We start from the raw sequence: 16,624 nt of genomic DNA on the forward strand, positions 1-16,624 counted from the left end.
AAATCGAATTTAACATTGGCCAATCAAAGTCCTTAAACCCCCCTGATCCCCCTCCGTCAGCCCCCCCCCCCCCCCCCAAACCCAAGAAAACCCCACCCAAACCAAAACACACACCCGAACTGTTCTCTCAATCTACATTAAGCACAGGTGTCTGAAAGGGTATGGGCTTTCACAATGTAATTTTTTTACAGGAAGAACCATCCTTCCTCATAGAGAGCAGCTCCCTCCTTTCCCCTTGTCTTCTAAATTTTATTTATCAGGCTTGTATCCATCAAAACTCATGTAGTGCTACGCTAAACAAATCCCCCACTGCCAAGAAACATCTGTTCTGTGTTTTACACTACAAAGCAGAGAAGCAGAACAGAGAGAGATTAATTTTTGGAATGGCTTTAGTTCATTCTCTTGAGTTCATTTATGTTCAGATTTGGTGCTTTATCCACAGGCGGTATGGCACCACTGCGAAAAGCAGCAGCAACTTGCGCTTATGAATCATCTCAGCACTTCGGTTGCACAGTTCTTTCTAACAGCCATTTGACTTTTTCCTTACGCTAAGATTTTGCTTTTAATCCTTTCACTTTTTTATTTTTAAAAATACTTTTACTTTACCAAAGATTTTTACTTTTATTTTTACTTTTTTTTTTTTTTTTTTTTTAGCTTTGGTTTGCCTTTATGGACAAGCCTGCCTTCTTAACTGCCAAGTTCAACATTCCCACCCCCGTCCAATTTTTCCAATACCACAAAGAAGTGCCAAACTAAGACTAATTGCTCAGTTACCTTAATTAGTCATAAGCTGGCCAATTTCCAAGTGGTCCACATGGATAGCCCCATTGGTGTTAGACTTACAAAAGTTGTAATGACAGTTTATTTCTGTATAGATAGCACTGACTCAAATGAAAGCCAATGAAACCTTGGGCACTCGACCCACCCTCCCCCCCCAAAGATGAGCACAATCAACACACACATACCCCCCAGTAGCACACTGACACTTGCATCACATTTGCCATAGCACTGGCTGTGTGAAAGGCTCTGTACCTCAATACGCGACGTGTAGAGGAGGAAGATGCAAGAGAAGAGGCCCCAGGAGACAGCACCAGTCCCCATGCTGCCCGGCGCAGGGGGCAGCTGTTCCCCCCCCACCTCTCACCCTTGTGGCTGTCAGCTCCCAGCAGGCTGCAGTGGGAAGGAGCCAGCTCCCCCACAAGAGGACAGGTCCAGCATCACCACTGGTAGACCACCACCCAACGCTGTGCCAGCAGAAAGCTGTCAGTGGCCATCTCAACCAAGTCTAAACAGCAGCACAGGGGCAACGACTGCAGTAAGCACCTGCACAGCAGAACCCTGAATGTGTTCCAGAAACTCCAGTTCTGGAGTAGGCAGGGAAGAGGAAGCTATTTTAATTCTGCAGCGTGGAAGATGAGAATACATGAATGGCTTTATTCAAATAAATAATTCCTATAGTTTTCAAGTTCAATACTAAAGCAGAATTCCATGGGCATAGTTTAAATAAATCAATCCCACTAATGTCTTCAGAATCATCTCTGCACCTTTTTTGGTAAGAAGTTTCAGGAAATACACTACCTTTACTTTGAAGACCTACGCATCAGTTGTTTGACAATACGTCATTGCGAAAACACACCAGCCTCATCCACTTACTGGAAATATTCACAAAGGTCACAATAACATCATGAATATAAAAACAGGCACAAGATATTTGCTTAGATAAATTTATTAGTGCATACGTTAGAGATTTACTCCCCTCCAATATTAACAGAACAAAGAAATTCATGTGGAAAACAAGTTTTGTATTGTTCTAAAACAAACCCATTCAGGCAGCTATGTAACATGTAAAAACCATGGAGTGGCCTAATGAAATATCTGGTCTTGATGGGTGAATTATTGCATTATAAATAAAATTCAACATGATGGGATCATTTTGGGGGTCACTTTAGGCAACCAGCTGTCAAAACAGCAGAATGGATTCCCCCCCCCCGTCTAATTTGTGTATCTGTATAAATATTTACTGACAAAAATCTAAAAAACTATAGAGTAAAAATACATTTTACCTAGAATGAGTACTAAGGCAACCAATCTTAAGTAAACTTCCTCACAAGCATCGATGAGTGTTCTGGACTTAAGAGGTAAAGAAATCTGTTCATTAACGAAGCCAAAATTTTTCAATCTACTTCTTTATGGCTGACTTGCAAGATGACCAGTAATATATTTTTTTTTTTTTTAAAATGTGTGACATCTGAATAGCTCTAGCACATTCACAGCATGTTCAGACACCAACACAGGAATATTCATACATACAATATAAATTGTAAACTTTGCTGGATTTCATTAAGTCAGACTGAATTATAGTTTACGGAGTAACTTGGATCTCAGACACTTTCAAAAAACCCTAAGTTTAAGTATTCTAACCTTTTAGGACCAAGTTATTGCAGTTAACATTCTAGTCGAGTACTAGGAAACTTGTCAACTGTAGTTTTAGACTGTGTTTAAGGCAGCACACATCATACATTTACACTGTAAGAGAAATTAAGTATCTACATATCTACAGGGATATCCTTAAACAATGAGAAGTCAAAAACTCAAGTTACAAATATTTTACACAAAATACAAAAATAACATGTAAAATTAAATGCAGTTATTTGGTTACATTGGAAGTCTTACAAGCTTTCAAGTCCTGCAAGCTAGCATTACAACAGGTATGTATATACTAAAACACTTCATACTTGTTACATAACATATATTTCATAACATATCAGTGCCTTAGTTTGCATTATATTTCAGACTTTTCTCAGGGAGTTTATCCCCATGTGCTATATTCACATATCAACATTAGCAAACCTCTGACAAAGAAATCTTGACTTGGCTTTATAGAGAAAAAGCATGGGTTTTGTCATATTTATATGAACAATAAGGCTAAACTGATCTATCAGCTTCCTTTGCACAAGGGTTATTTGCAGAATTATCTGCTCAAGTTCAAATTCAGCGTGCATTCTTTTGTCAGAAACACTGCAACTTAACTTTTTATTACAAAGGTAAGGAAATATTTAAGGCAATTAAACCTTAGTCATATTGACAGAAGTAATCAACCTGGAAAGTGTAAAAAAGCTTTTTTCTTTTTTTTTCTTCTCAAGTGCAATGCAATAGGCAGACAGTTAAATAAGTAGTCTTTTCAGAATAAAATATTTTAGCACTTGTTGGAGAAAATAAGTATAAAGCATAGATAGGTTAAGGTGACAAAATAATACACCTGAAGACAAGGCTACATCTCATAAAAACGTTCAAAAGAGTGCTAACAAAAGCAGCACTGGTAAGGTATTAAAATTCATGATTAGGATTGTATTAGCAGTAGGAAAAAAAGCCAAACAGTCAAAACTCAGTATTGTCTCTCAATTCCATATTTAAACTGTTTGTAACACTGAGATATGAAAAAAATCCTAAGTTACATCAGAACAATTAAAAAGCAAGTTTCAGCCTTACAAACATACAGTTTGAAATGAAAATCCATACATATCCTAATACATTCTGATCTTCATTTACGAGTAAACATCGAGTGATTTTTTCTTTTTTAACCATTAGTGATAGGTCATCATCACGGGGCGGCATAAGGCATCATTTATTAAAAAAGGTTTGGTTTTACTCAAGGTGTATTTCGGAGTTTCTGAAGGTTCGTAACTCTTGGAATGTGCTTGCTATGATAGTGTTGTTGCTAGGATAATTCCAAGTATCAGAAGCAATACAGTTACACATATAATTATGAACATCAATTTCTGCAAAGAAAGAGAGAATAGTTGAGATTTAAATACCTTGTCAGATACAGAACGGTTTAAATACATGCAGATCTACAGAAAATTAATACTGACACTCCATCTGAGTGTTTGGATTTTCCTTCTCAAGAATGCTTACTGCCACAATTTCCTTTCATTAGTCTTTCTTTTCTAACACACATGTACTCATAGTTACAAGATGGAGCTATCTGTGTAACATTTTTGTATTTTGTTTCACTGAGTAATTGTTACTGCTGTACCCAATTTCTGTAAATGTAGTTACACATTGAAACAGTTGCAATAGCGAACATTTACTTAACAAGTCTAAGTGCAGCAACGTTGCTTACTGTACTGCCACCCTCCTTGGATAAATATTTGTAGCCTGCTCAAACCTTCACAATTACACACTTAGAATTCAATAAAAAGTCAGTAAGAATATGGTGTAGGTAATAGCTCAGAAGAGTCGCAAGGAAAAAAAACCAACAAAACCACAGAGACAGGTTCTACATAAATGCACCTAAGCCTGACATTAGGTTACGTATTTCTGACTATAAGCAATGATACAGTAAATCCTGTTATCTGCCCATAACCCAGAGAAGAAACTGTAAGATCAAAAAACTTTGATATAAGATTGTTAGTACAGAAAACTGAATTCCTGATTAGCTGCCTAAAATTACATCCCTCTCATAGCGCTTCGTATTTAGTTTTAAGATACCACATCTGTCTATTTTCTCTTGGACTCAGAAGACTTAACTGCTATTTTCTACATAGCCTGGCTAGGTGTTATATTTACAAGAAATGGTAGATTAGTAAAGCGAAAATCTCAAGACTGAAAGAATTCTCAAACTTATGTCCTAAAATTCCAGTTGGAATCTGCAGACTGCTTTTACAAATACATTGCTATTTCCCAGTGTTTCACTTAGTCTAGTATTAATAAACAGTTTCAAAGTCAGAAGTTTTAGGATGCTCTGCAAAGCATAATCGCCAACTTTGTGTTTGTATTCTACTTTCATGAGAACTCAAAACCACAGAAAAGCCCACTTGATAACGTTCCAAGCGTAACCAGTATTCCCTATCTTACTGAAGATTTGTTTCCTGGTGTGAACTTTTAGTGTTTAAAAAAAATAATAATCATGGGACTGTGAGGCAATAATTGGATTTTTTGGCCTTGTTTCCTTCTTTTGTTGGAGTCTGACATAGTAATTGCATTCTGCAAATTCAGCAGCTTACCACCAGATGTCAGCTTTCAATATTCACATGCAGAGTGCTGTTCTGGAGTATGCAGAGACAGAGAAGATCCACCAGTGCGGCCCAAGCCTACCCCCTACCCCCTACCTGTACTAACTGTAGATATTAAGGGTTAGTACAACAATATAAGCTACCGCAGCAAAACAAGAGAAAAATTAGTTGATTAGTTACTTACTGCCACAGTGGCAGGAAGTCATGCATGCTGAGGTTATCCAAGCATCACCGAATACCAACAGACAAACCAATAATTAGAGCAATTAAGGCAATTGACACCAATGACACAATGATAATTATCCACATTTTCTGTCAAAAAAACAAGGTATTATTTTAATATTAAGTATACTGAGACTTGCAATTACTTTCAATTTTTAAAACAGTTGTTAGATCCACACTAATTTTTATTGAAGCCTAAGGTATTCTCAAATTAAGACTGATTTATCTGCATACTTTTGTGTACAAAAGGTTAAACACTTTTAAGTGCTTACATATAAATTATTGTGATTAGGACCTATATAGTTATCAAAGATGAGAAAATCATCATTTACAAATACATTTGAAAAATTATTTAAGTGTCAAAAGAACCTACTTAATGTAACAGGCATGTTTTCTATATGTAGATTTTTGTTGTTGTTGTTTGTGTTTGTAAAATCCTTTGGTAAATCTTCCTCTCACATACTAATTTGTAACATTTTAAAATCTGATTTTAAATATCACAGCTACAAAAAAATAAAAGGCATGTATCAATCCTACCCTGAAGGACTAAATACAAGAAAAATTCAACTGAAATTGAAGGTTGCTTCATACTGTGCTAAATTAACATACTAACTGGCACAATTACAGAAAGACAGCATACCCTTCGTGCTTTACTTTGATATTTAACTGCTTTTTTTGTCTCTTCTTTTGCATGTTCCACGTAATCTGATGCGTTCATCACATTCTTCTCTATGTTGTTGACCATTTCACCCTTAAAAGGAAATGATGAATTAAAAAAATATTATTGGAATCACAGATCCCTGTTTAATGAACCTAAGAGAAGGATAGTACAGAACACTAACGATTATTTTAAACAAGTGAATAACGTACGTATTAGTGGCTGACATTTTTTCTGCTTTAATGTGTAAAGGAAAAAGAATGAAAAGCAAGGGCTCAAAGTTCTAAGCAAACAAGGAACATACATGGGCAGGGCAGGCGTACTTCTCCCTTTTGCAGAAACAAATAGTGAACATCTGAAAACATACCTTTGAATATGAGGCATGTTTTAACCACCAAAACTAAAACTAATATACTAAAGAGATCAGAAATCCCTGATGTGTCTGGAAGTGGAAAAGGGTATTGACAATTTTGACACAAAGTTCAACAGTTATCTAAGAAAATGCACACATATAATAGCAACTTCAAAACCCTCAGAACTGAAGGTTTCAAATGTAAATACGTAACAAATTCAAAGTAACTATGATGAATGAAATTTGGTAACGAAATGGAGGATTGGTGAAAAATTACAGTAAGTTTATTACCTGTGTTTCTGTCCATCAGAAGAAATAATAAGCAGCAGTAAACAGCAAAGTGTTAAAGAATGATACACAAGTAATTTTGTTCACTTTAATTCAAAAGAAAACTGCTACCGATTTGCCTTGGTTATACATTTAATATCAAAACATCACAAGACTTCCAGAAAAAAAAAACCAATACAAAAATAAAATAGTCCTTTTCTGGCAAGCTTCTCGCCTGAACATTATTCTTTTCGCTTTCCAAAATAAGTCAAAGAACTTTAAGAACAGAAGTTAAAAATATTTTTATTAGATAACTGGTATATAAAGACTACAAATAGAACAAATTTATGTAAATTTCAAGCGAGCTTATGAACCTATAAAAGACAACCTGAGTGACCTGTCAATGCCTTTACAGTCACATTGTAACAGTAGTCACACCTTTGTATACACTTACACACGTTGCATACATCCTTGCTGATGCACATCTTACTCTAGCACAGTAGCCCTTTTCCATGCCTGTGAGACTCCCATATTCCTGAGGTACTGGCCAACATTCTGGGAGAGAGTTGTTCTTAAAACATGCACAAAATCTTCAAGCATATTACAATGTAAACATGTTGAAGAAACTAGTAAGTGCACCAGCTGGAAAGAAAGTCTATGTTCAGTTTTATTCGTATCAGAGTACATCTAGACTACCTTTGTCTACAACAAAATAAAGAGACCTTTAGTGATTAACCTTCATATATTCTAATCACAGCCAAACCCAAGGTAAGCCTGTATTATCTGAATATAAGTGATTGTTTCTGCATATTTTGAAAAGGAAGAACGGGGGGAAACAAAAATCCCACTTACATAAATGTGTTTGAATTTGTTCACTTACCTGAGTCTCAACAAACATCGCCATGTCCATAAACATTTCATGTAGTTCCCGTATGCTAGATTCCAGTTTCATAATATCCTTGTGACGTGACTCTATTTCATTCAGAGCTTGCCTAGTTATTTGAGAGTCTGATATAATCTTTGTGAGAATGAAAAAAAAATACGGACGTAAGTATGTGCTGACACACTTCTAAATAGCAGAAGCAGCTAAAGAGAAAACAGACATAACTGGACCAGAAATACATACATCAGAAGTGAAGATTGAAGGATTACCACTCTCCAACATTTCTTCCAGTTCCTCATCAGTGGTGGTCTTTCCAGCTAGGATAAAAACAACAGTACTTCACATAACATCACTTATTATTGAACATAAAACTTAACCATACCAGAAGGATGACAACTCGAAGAAAAACTCTTCTACTGAGTGTTTTTCAGGACAAAACAATGTAGCTTTTAGACATTACCAAGTGCCATTTATCATATAAAAACACCAGAAAATATCAACTAATAGTCAGAAAGCAAATGCAGATTCAAAGCTACAACAAAGAAATCCTGGTTAGTGGCGGGGTTTTGTTCATTTTGGTCAAACTGAATAGTTTTATCGGAAACATTTACGATGTACATAGGAGCCTTCTAAAGCAAAGTGCTTTTCAGAAGGAAGAACTTCAAATGCAGAGTATGTATATAACATTCAGTATTTACTTATTCAATCATGTCACACTGGCACCCAATTCAGTTACTCCCCACCACTGTGTGGGCAATAAAATCTTTACAGAAACTTGGTTTTGCCAACACAAGATTGCATTCATATTGCACATAGAGAAGATGATTACCCATCTTCTTGCATCCCTTCACTTCTACTTTTCATAGCACATCTAACAATTGATGTAGCTTATTATTGCACGTTTAAGCAAACAGAATCCTATTGATGACGCTGGTAGGACAAACGCAAGCATTATGAGTTCCACAACACATTCAAGTGATTTGTACTGTACAGTTTTAAAGATTACTTATAAAATCTCTGTTCTTCACATGTAAAATAAGTTGAGTATTTGTAATAACTTATACAACTCTGTCCTATCAGATGAAAGTTACAGTTTGAATACTACTTTTGATGTTAATACCAAAGAATGCTGCAAAATCTGCTTTAAAGTTTTTAGTGCTGAGGAAAAACTGAAGGCTTTAACTGGGTTATAGCAACACTAATTTCAAATGACCTGACTTACAGGGTCCCTTCCCTCAAACATATAGGTAAAGAAGAACTTAACTGGCCTGATAAAACTTCACTGAAATGCTGAACTGAACCATTAGCATGACAGGCTTATGACACATTTGAAAAGCCCATGAAAAGGAAAGTCATCCTATAATTTGCCAACTTTTCTGTTTGCATTTCTTATTTTAGCAATGTATGTACTTGCTTTTACAGAAGGCATTTAAAAAGGGTAATTCTAGGTGCAAGGTGTCATGGATGTTTTTAGGCACCTTCCAAGGCAGAAGCTGTGGTTCAGAGTAGTCAGGTACCTTTCTGAATACTCCTTTTAATAATCAATGATTAAATAAGTCAGATGTGAGTCAGTCAACAAATACTTAAAAAGAGCACATAAAGCAGCAGCACTGACTTTGTCAGATGAATTTAACGTGTTCTTATTGACAAAAATAGCATAGCATAAAAAGAGACGTCCTGTTTAGCATGTTAATTTTAGAATGGCTTTTAATAACACTTGCTGTCTTCACAACACAGCTTTTTTTAATGTTTCATTTAAAGTTGCAACATCAGAAAAAATGAAACAAAGGAAAAAGATATTTTCTTTAATAATTTTCAACATAACATATTTAGCAAGTTGTCTCTATTTTCCTTACAGCTGTTCTGAAGAGTAGTAACAAAGAGTTTATGCCATCCAATAAAACTGATTCTTTTCTCTCACATGCTTCAAGATGTCCAAGATGTACAATGCTCTGTACCAAGTTTAAGCAGTAAGAAACAAGGTGGTACTAACACAATCTTAATTAAAAAAAAAAAAGAAGTGTATTCAGGTAACTTACTTATCTCCAATTGTCTCTGTATCCGACATTTGCTGCGTTCTCGAAAAAGAGTTTGGGTCTCGTTGTATTCAGTCATGACCTCCACAAACTTGTGAGCTAATACAGAGTGCTGTTTTTTGAGGATTTAAAAATGTGGAACAAAAACATTTATTTTCTTTTTATATATCAAACACCACTGCACAACTGAAAGCGGTATTTGCATTCCAACAAAACGGAACATGAGGTTCTGACAGTATTTCAGAAAAAGTGAAACTCATTCTCTGTTTTACTAGAATCCTTTCATTTTCTTTAAACTTAAGTGATCATACCTGTGTTTTTCTAATCCTGAGGTCCACTGACGTCCGATTAGCATTCTCACCCTGATCAAAACTTTGTTCAATAGCTAAGAACAAAAAAAGAGTATTATGAGTCAAGGTTCAGTATAATTATTAAATACTGTAGCTTAGCCCAGTTACTTTGTAAATACTATCAATTATTACTTTTTTCATGTACTAGCCCCCCAGAGACACATTTAACATTTCAGGGGGAGGAAGGGGTGGCAGTGATACGTATATATATATATATGTATGTACACACACACAAAAAAACCACCCCTAAAATAATTTCAACAATTCGTGCAGATCTTAAAGATTATTGGAGTAGTTATTGTGTGTTAACAGAGTCACACTACTGCCTATTACTCCGGAAAAATTTCAAAAGGTGTATCAAAACAGGCTGCTCTTACAGTTTAAACAAACACCATACCCCAGTGTTTATGAAAGACGAGAGCATATAGTAATTGACATATAGTAACATTGAAACACTCAATGTATTTCAAAACCTATGCTAAATAATTAAGACATACAACAGAAAGCCACAGCAAAATTAGGTAGTCTGAATACAATAGGTGCTCCAGAGCAATTCCCTTTGTAGACACATGCCATGGAGACTGCCTTTTTGCAGTTAATCTTCTTCCAGAACATCATGACCAAAAACCAGCTTTTCAGTTGCAGAATACATTTATACACAAAGGAATTACTTCCCATTGTAATTTTCTAGGTTAATTCTGAAGGCAAGCAAGCTCTTTGTCCTGTTCCACAAATTAGGTTGTGCTGAGACCTGGCATTTATCAATGGTGAAGCTTGCCAAGGAGGAATAAGTAGAAGATGATACTGTTACTGACATGGGCTGTACGTTAGCTGGCAAGGAAGTGGGTGTCTTCTTTTTAGCTGTACAATACAGTTTATACAAACAGAATTCAGCTTTTAAAGTTTAAAAGTTCACCTGCAATGCTTTAAGTTTGTAACACTGCTACCATCCTGAATCATTACAGGTGACAGTAGTTTTATTTCTCTTCACAACCTACCCTTTAACCTGGCTCGGATTTTATTAGCAATCTTCTTTATTTCCTCATTTAATTCTTCAAGTTCTTCCTTTGTTCCTAAAAAAAAAATATATATTTTTTAGAACAGTTAATTGTTGGTAATAGTAAGCCTGCAACCATCTACAACTCTACCTTGCAGTCTCATAACTGTATTCAATGCAACCATGCAGAGAAGTTTATTATACTCCCCGTGTACTTTAAATATGACTTTTATAACAGCACACTACCTGATTCCTGCTTTTTGTGTCAGGCCCTCACACTTGGGACACGTTATTACCAAGTCACCAACTAAAAACCAGCTCATAAAATATTCCACTTTTTTCCTTAACACAACACTTCCAGGCTAATATTCATTTGCTGATCAAAATGAAAGTTCACTGAAGTTTATCAAGTGAAAATACAGATCTAGCTCACTTTTTTTAGTTCTGTCTCTCAGACTCATAGCTTTTACCTTTATTAACCGTACCACGCACCACCTATATTTTTGAAGAATACTATACATAGAACTAACTGTTCACGAAGAACTTGGCTAGATCTATTACAAGGTTTACCGAGGACGCTAGATTAACAAGAGCAGACATCGCTCACTTGTAAGTAACATCATGTTCCTACACAATTCAGATGCATGACTGTGCACATTTTTTAGCACAAACACAAGCTGATAAATAAGCTGAGATCACAGATTTTGAACATTCAGATGAACCCGTATTATACCTGAGATTCACTGGCTCTATGACTGTTAAGACAAAAAGCGGTCTGCAAAATCATTGTTAAGAATACAAACATTCATAAACAAAGAAAACAGGGGGGAAAAGAAACACTTCAGTTCTTTAATCAACAAGAAGATAAATGTCAAGCTAGCATTGCAACACCCCAAAAAAGTATCTCAGCAACTTTTCTTCCCTTTTCCTTAAACCCTGCCCCCAAATCCAGACATGCTTTGAAACACGAAGTGTTAAGAACAGAGAAGGTTCCCTGCTTCTGGCTAAGTTCCCTAAACTTGTGAGTTTGCTGTTCAGAAAGCACATCCTGACTTTCAGCTTTGGGGTTACAGCCTCTAAAAATAGGGCTCCAGTGCGGAACGCTCACTACCACTGTAGCAGCTGACTGTAGCATTAGTGTTAGACAGGATCTTGCCCCTGCTGAATAAAAAGATGATGGCTTTACTGTATGAGCTTCAGTTGACAACTTCAACATGTTCACTAATTATAAGAACTGCAAGTAGTCTCTTAAGTTTCTGAAGACAATCACTTCCACGATACGGTACTAAACTGAGTTTTGGTCTAGCAAAGGTTTGGACAATGCAACAAATATTCTGAGAATGTTTTTATACAAGCGAGACTTTAAAAAGGTAAAAGCAAGCAAATTAAAATATTAATTCAATACTAAATACGGAAATAGTTAAATAAATTGTGTTACATTTTGCATTCTGAACACCTGAAATTCCATTCCTATAGACTGCTAAAACAATTAAAAGAATTATTTCGGAATATCCAGCCACACATATCTGAAGTCAAAAAAAGCAGTAACTCACTTCCTTCAGGATTTGGTGCCGACAGGATAATGCTGTGCTGCTTCTTCACTTCTTCCACATTTTGTGCTATTTTTGCAATATTATTTCTAAGTTCCTCAACCTAGAGGAAGAGAAATACGGCCATGTAAACATTAAATTACTCAGGGCAACAATCTAAACAGAAATAAAAATTCCATTGCAAGATTTGTTAAGTATCTTACAGAAAACTCTGCAGAAATGTTGGCATTTTAACAGCTTGCTTTTTTCCCTCCTTAAGAAAAACACGGTATTCTTAATAGTAAATCTATTCTGCATGGCCAAAATCTGAAGTTCTACTATTCCTAATAAAAAATATTTTAAAATTCTCTAAGCAAATTCCTTGTGAACAGGGAGTTAAAAACACTTCCATGCAGTAAAGACAGAAAAACCCCAGAAATGAACAAACGCAGGCGTTACTGACATTTGATTTGTCATACCACTGCAAAGCATTCAGGCTGGAGGGGTGGGGTGTGTGTAGACGAATCATTAAACCTAACTACAAAAATTGAAAGGCATGAAGAGAAAACTGGAAGTCTTTAATGCATGGTGAAAACTGTAACTTTACCTGTTGGAAAAAGTCATCCATAAAATGGTCTTTTTCAACAATAACTGTCTCCCCATCCTCGGTTCCTTTATACTGTAAAAGTCAACAAAACAAATCTGTGAAATAAAACTCAGGATACTGTTCCAAAACAAAGACTTCTTCTGCATTGCTACTGCCTACACATTTTTGCCAACAGCCTGCAAATACAAAGAAGTGAGGACTACTCTAAAAACAAACAGAAGTCAAAGAATGTCACCTGACTACCATGAAATTATGAATGTTAAGGCATGTACTCTAAACAACCTCAAGACAGGACAGAACCAGTCTGTAAGCAATGTCACAGTTTTCATTACCTATCATAAAAAAATAATAATACAATTTGACATGTAAATATTCTCTCACAGCATAAAGATACTTCCACAGTGAACCCCACGTGAACTGAAAGTAACATCAGGTTAACCGAGACATCATCAAACCCTGTCAAAGAAGCAACAAGGGGGTGTCGGAGTCGCCTTAAGACATCTAATGAAAGCTACAACAAAAAGCTATCAACATCAGCTTACTGGTTTCGCCCTTGGGTGTTTTCAAGGCTGCCATTCCAGACCAGTTTAGGCATAATTAGCTGCATCCACTACATAATTGCTACACCCTCAGAAGGCAGCCCAGGAGGCAGGAGCTCAAGCTGACAGGGCTCACACACCTCCAGGGCACACGGCCCAATACTTCTGAGTGACACTTCCCTAACCCTTGAGCTAGTCCAGCAGCATCTTCAGATCTTGACAGTAACAGAAATTCAAATTTTATCAAGGGAAAAGAGAATCAGCATGCATCACATAAAGGCAAAGAGTTCCAGCTCCCATGTTCTCTAGTCCCGACTGCAGACTGTCTGAACTGCATTAAATCAAAATTGGAACAAAATACTATTCTACCATCTAGTCAGTGAGTTATCTGTTTGAAAAAACAAACTACAAGACAAGTATTATTAAGGGACTGTCGTGTCCAAGATGCCTTTTTTTTCTTACAAGCCCCTCTGCCTTTGACGTTCTATCACCCACTTTCTGCTCCTAGACCCTAATCCTATTACCCAATAAGCCCTTTGTTTCTGGCTTCATTAAATTAGACGAGATGTATATTATTTGCATGACAATTCTGCAATTTAATTCTATGTCAAACACTGCTATTATCTAGTAACAAAGTTCATACTCAATGAAGATCTAGGCACCAAAATCTAAGAAGGCCGCAAATGTCAAGGACCATTATTACTTATACTTTGTGACAGTTCCTTTACTGCAAATTCAGGGAGCACACAAAGCCCTTTGACAATACGCATGTCAGGACCTACCCAGTGTTTATGCTCAGGGGAAGCCATAATGCCCCAGATGAAACAGGAATTTATATGTCACTGAGCTCCTGGGCCACCCTCCAATCACTCGTAGTGCCGTCTGTCATTAATGACTTTTTGTAGTTACTCATTTTGGGGAGATGCTTGCTAGAGCTCAGTATTAAATAATCTCTCCTTAGGGATTTTGATCAATTAACAGTTTTGTTAATACAAGTATGTGACGAAGTCTGTGAGCACATGAAGTCACCCCACTTTTACCCATTCCTCAAACCACAGTGCTACAAAGTTACCAGTTGCAAGTTAACATTTAAGAATGAGCTACAGTTTAAAGACATTTAATTTCATCAGAACACCTTCTGCTGACATGTACCGAGTAGAGAATAGTTTTTCTGATTGTTTATTACCACATCCTACATTTAGTTAATTGAACTAAAAATAAAAAAAAAATAGTACCAGCTAAGAAATTCAGCATATCAGCTTTTAGTTTGATCAGATGTTCTAAGTAAAATATTAAACACCTGAGTGAAACTTAATGAAAGATAAAGAAATAAAAAAATCTTACTCTGAAGTCCCCTTTACAGATGCTAGGCTGGAAGGAAACAGTCATGATTGCCTACACTGCAGTCTGTTTAATTTCAGTTTCACATTTGGTTGCAATGCCACCCCTGACAGATCAATGGGCTGTCTGCTGATTGCTGCAGGGTTTATGGACAGCCTACTTTGGACATCAGCGCTTGAGGCGCCCGAGACTGGTCAGCCTCTGTTCTCTATGTTCTTGAATCATCACTTACCTAAATAAAATACATCTTATTTGCTAACTGTTCAACTTCAGTAATGCACCTTCATTTGACAAGCACACAATTCAACCAAGAACTGGCTTTTATCATCAAGTTCAGCAGAAACAAATTGTTTCTCCTAGACCTTACCTCCCCAATCTAAGCAGTGCCAACAACCAGAGCCATCTAAGGGTCTGTTTGCAGCTCATACCTTGACCTTGGGACTGAAAGCCTGGGCCATATGACTCCATAGATATTCATACACTATTTATAAAGTTCCCTCAGAAGTTTTTTTATATGACAGAATCCAGATATTCAGACAGTATCAGTTCTCAGCTCCAAGTAGGAGCTACCCCTGATGGTTCATGAAACTTCTGACATACCCCGTATCTCAGAGAAGTGCAGAAACAAAGTCTAGCTTGAGATATATTATCAAATTAATCACTAACCTTTGAAACTGAAAACAGTTTTTGACTAAAACCATGCCTATTTCTCTCCCTTGAAATTCCACTCAAGGTTAGTTATTTCTCAGCACAGATAACGTGTATTCCTCGGCAGGCTGCAACAGTAATAAATGACAGCCATCACCCCAAGGAGCAGGTTGCAGAGTGTGGGTTTCTCCTTACACCATCAGTGTTTCCAGAAATTCTTTTATATCAGAGTAGCTGAGGAGATCTGTCAGGCAGCTGCAGCAGGTCAATCATTAACGTGCATTTAGCAGCATTACTGTACAGCCAGAGAAACGTCATATGGTAACCACCTTCAAGAATCACTTTACGTTGTTACGACGTGGAAAACATACAGCTCATCTTCAGTAAATTCCATGTCTGAACAAAAAGACTAACTAAGAGGTTAAATTGGGGAGGGGGGGAAGAGAAGAAGAACTCAGTAATGTTTTCCTCCTTCTCAGAAGGTTTGTTTTGCATTTTTTTCCACACCCCCCAATTCTACCAATTTTAACTTTTGTGACTTTGTGGTTCTTCACTCATTCATAAACCGTTCTGGGGGCACTAAGTGAACGCCCAAGAAACAGTTTATGAGAAATGTAGTTCTGTATAAGTTACAGGTCCTTATGTTACAAAAAGAGAAAGCATATAAAAGCATATTTTCGAATGTTATGCCTATGACATCCTCAGAAACACCCAAGAATAAAGAAATACAAAAAGCACGTATTGAAAATGATTAACCAATCAAACAAGAAAAACTGATTTCACCAGACAGCTCTGCATCCATTTCAGCATAGAACAAGATGGTAATTTTTGAGCCACAGGAACAACGCAGCCCAAACTCGAGATCTAAAACATCGTGCATATGTGTAGAAGGTTTACATCTTTACCTGGTTTTTAAATGATTTAACAATAAGAAAGAAGCCTGAATGAGTTTTATTAACAGACCTTTAAAAGGACACCAGTTTCCAATATCTGACACTAGCCAGAAGTGCTGAACTGAGTGTCTGAACACAGATCCTACAGCTCTTCTTAAGCCATTTTAAGATGGACTTGCACCCATGAACAGCAAACCACCGAATGCTAGGAGAATATTTTACAGTCATTGCTATATACTTGCTCTGTTGATTTTTTTTTTCTTCCCTAAATATCTCCTATTCACTGC

The 16,624-nt window shown here is 36.5% G+C and overlaps 1 protein-coding gene across 6 annotated transcripts in view; it reads right to left on the reverse strand.

Annotated features, from left to right (window-relative positions):
* The window catches only part of STX2 (syntaxin 2), a 29,509-nt gene that overhangs the window by 10,396 nt on the left and 2,489 nt on the right, over positions 1–16,624 (reverse strand). The window contains exons 2-11 of one of the 6 annotated variants that reach the window (XR_005829025.1): positions 12,917–12,988; positions 12,334–12,433; positions 10,782–10,856; positions 9,745–9,818; positions 9,437–9,545; positions 7,641–7,714; positions 7,395–7,532; positions 5,878–5,988; positions 5,200–5,327; positions 2,528–3,779 (exon numbers count right to left, since the gene is read on the reverse strand). Coding sequence is in view for 4 of the 6 variants with exons in the window: in XM_040601899.1 (XP_040457833.1) it covers positions 3,646–3,779; positions 5,267–5,327; positions 5,878–5,988; positions 7,395–7,532; positions 7,641–7,714; positions 9,437–9,545; positions 9,745–9,818; positions 10,782–10,856; positions 12,334–12,433; positions 12,917–12,988 (948 nt within the window). In the remaining 2 variants the exon portion in view is untranslated. Of the gene's footprint in view, positions 1–1,710; positions 3,780–5,199; positions 5,328–5,877; positions 5,989–6,538; positions 7,533–7,640; positions 7,715–9,436; positions 9,546–9,744; positions 9,819–10,781; positions 10,857–12,333; positions 12,434–12,916; positions 13,012–16,624 lie in introns of those variants that run through there. The other 5 variants (XM_040601899.1, XM_040601863.1, XM_040601889.1 and 2 more) reach the window with 5 other exon arrangements.

Source organism: Falco naumanni, chromosome 1 (assembly GCF_017639655.2).
Source record: "Falco naumanni isolate bFalNau1 chromosome 1, bFalNau1.pat, whole genome shotgun sequence".
Lineage (NCBI taxonomy): Eukaryota > Metazoa > Chordata > Aves > Falconiformes > Falconidae > Falco > Falco naumanni.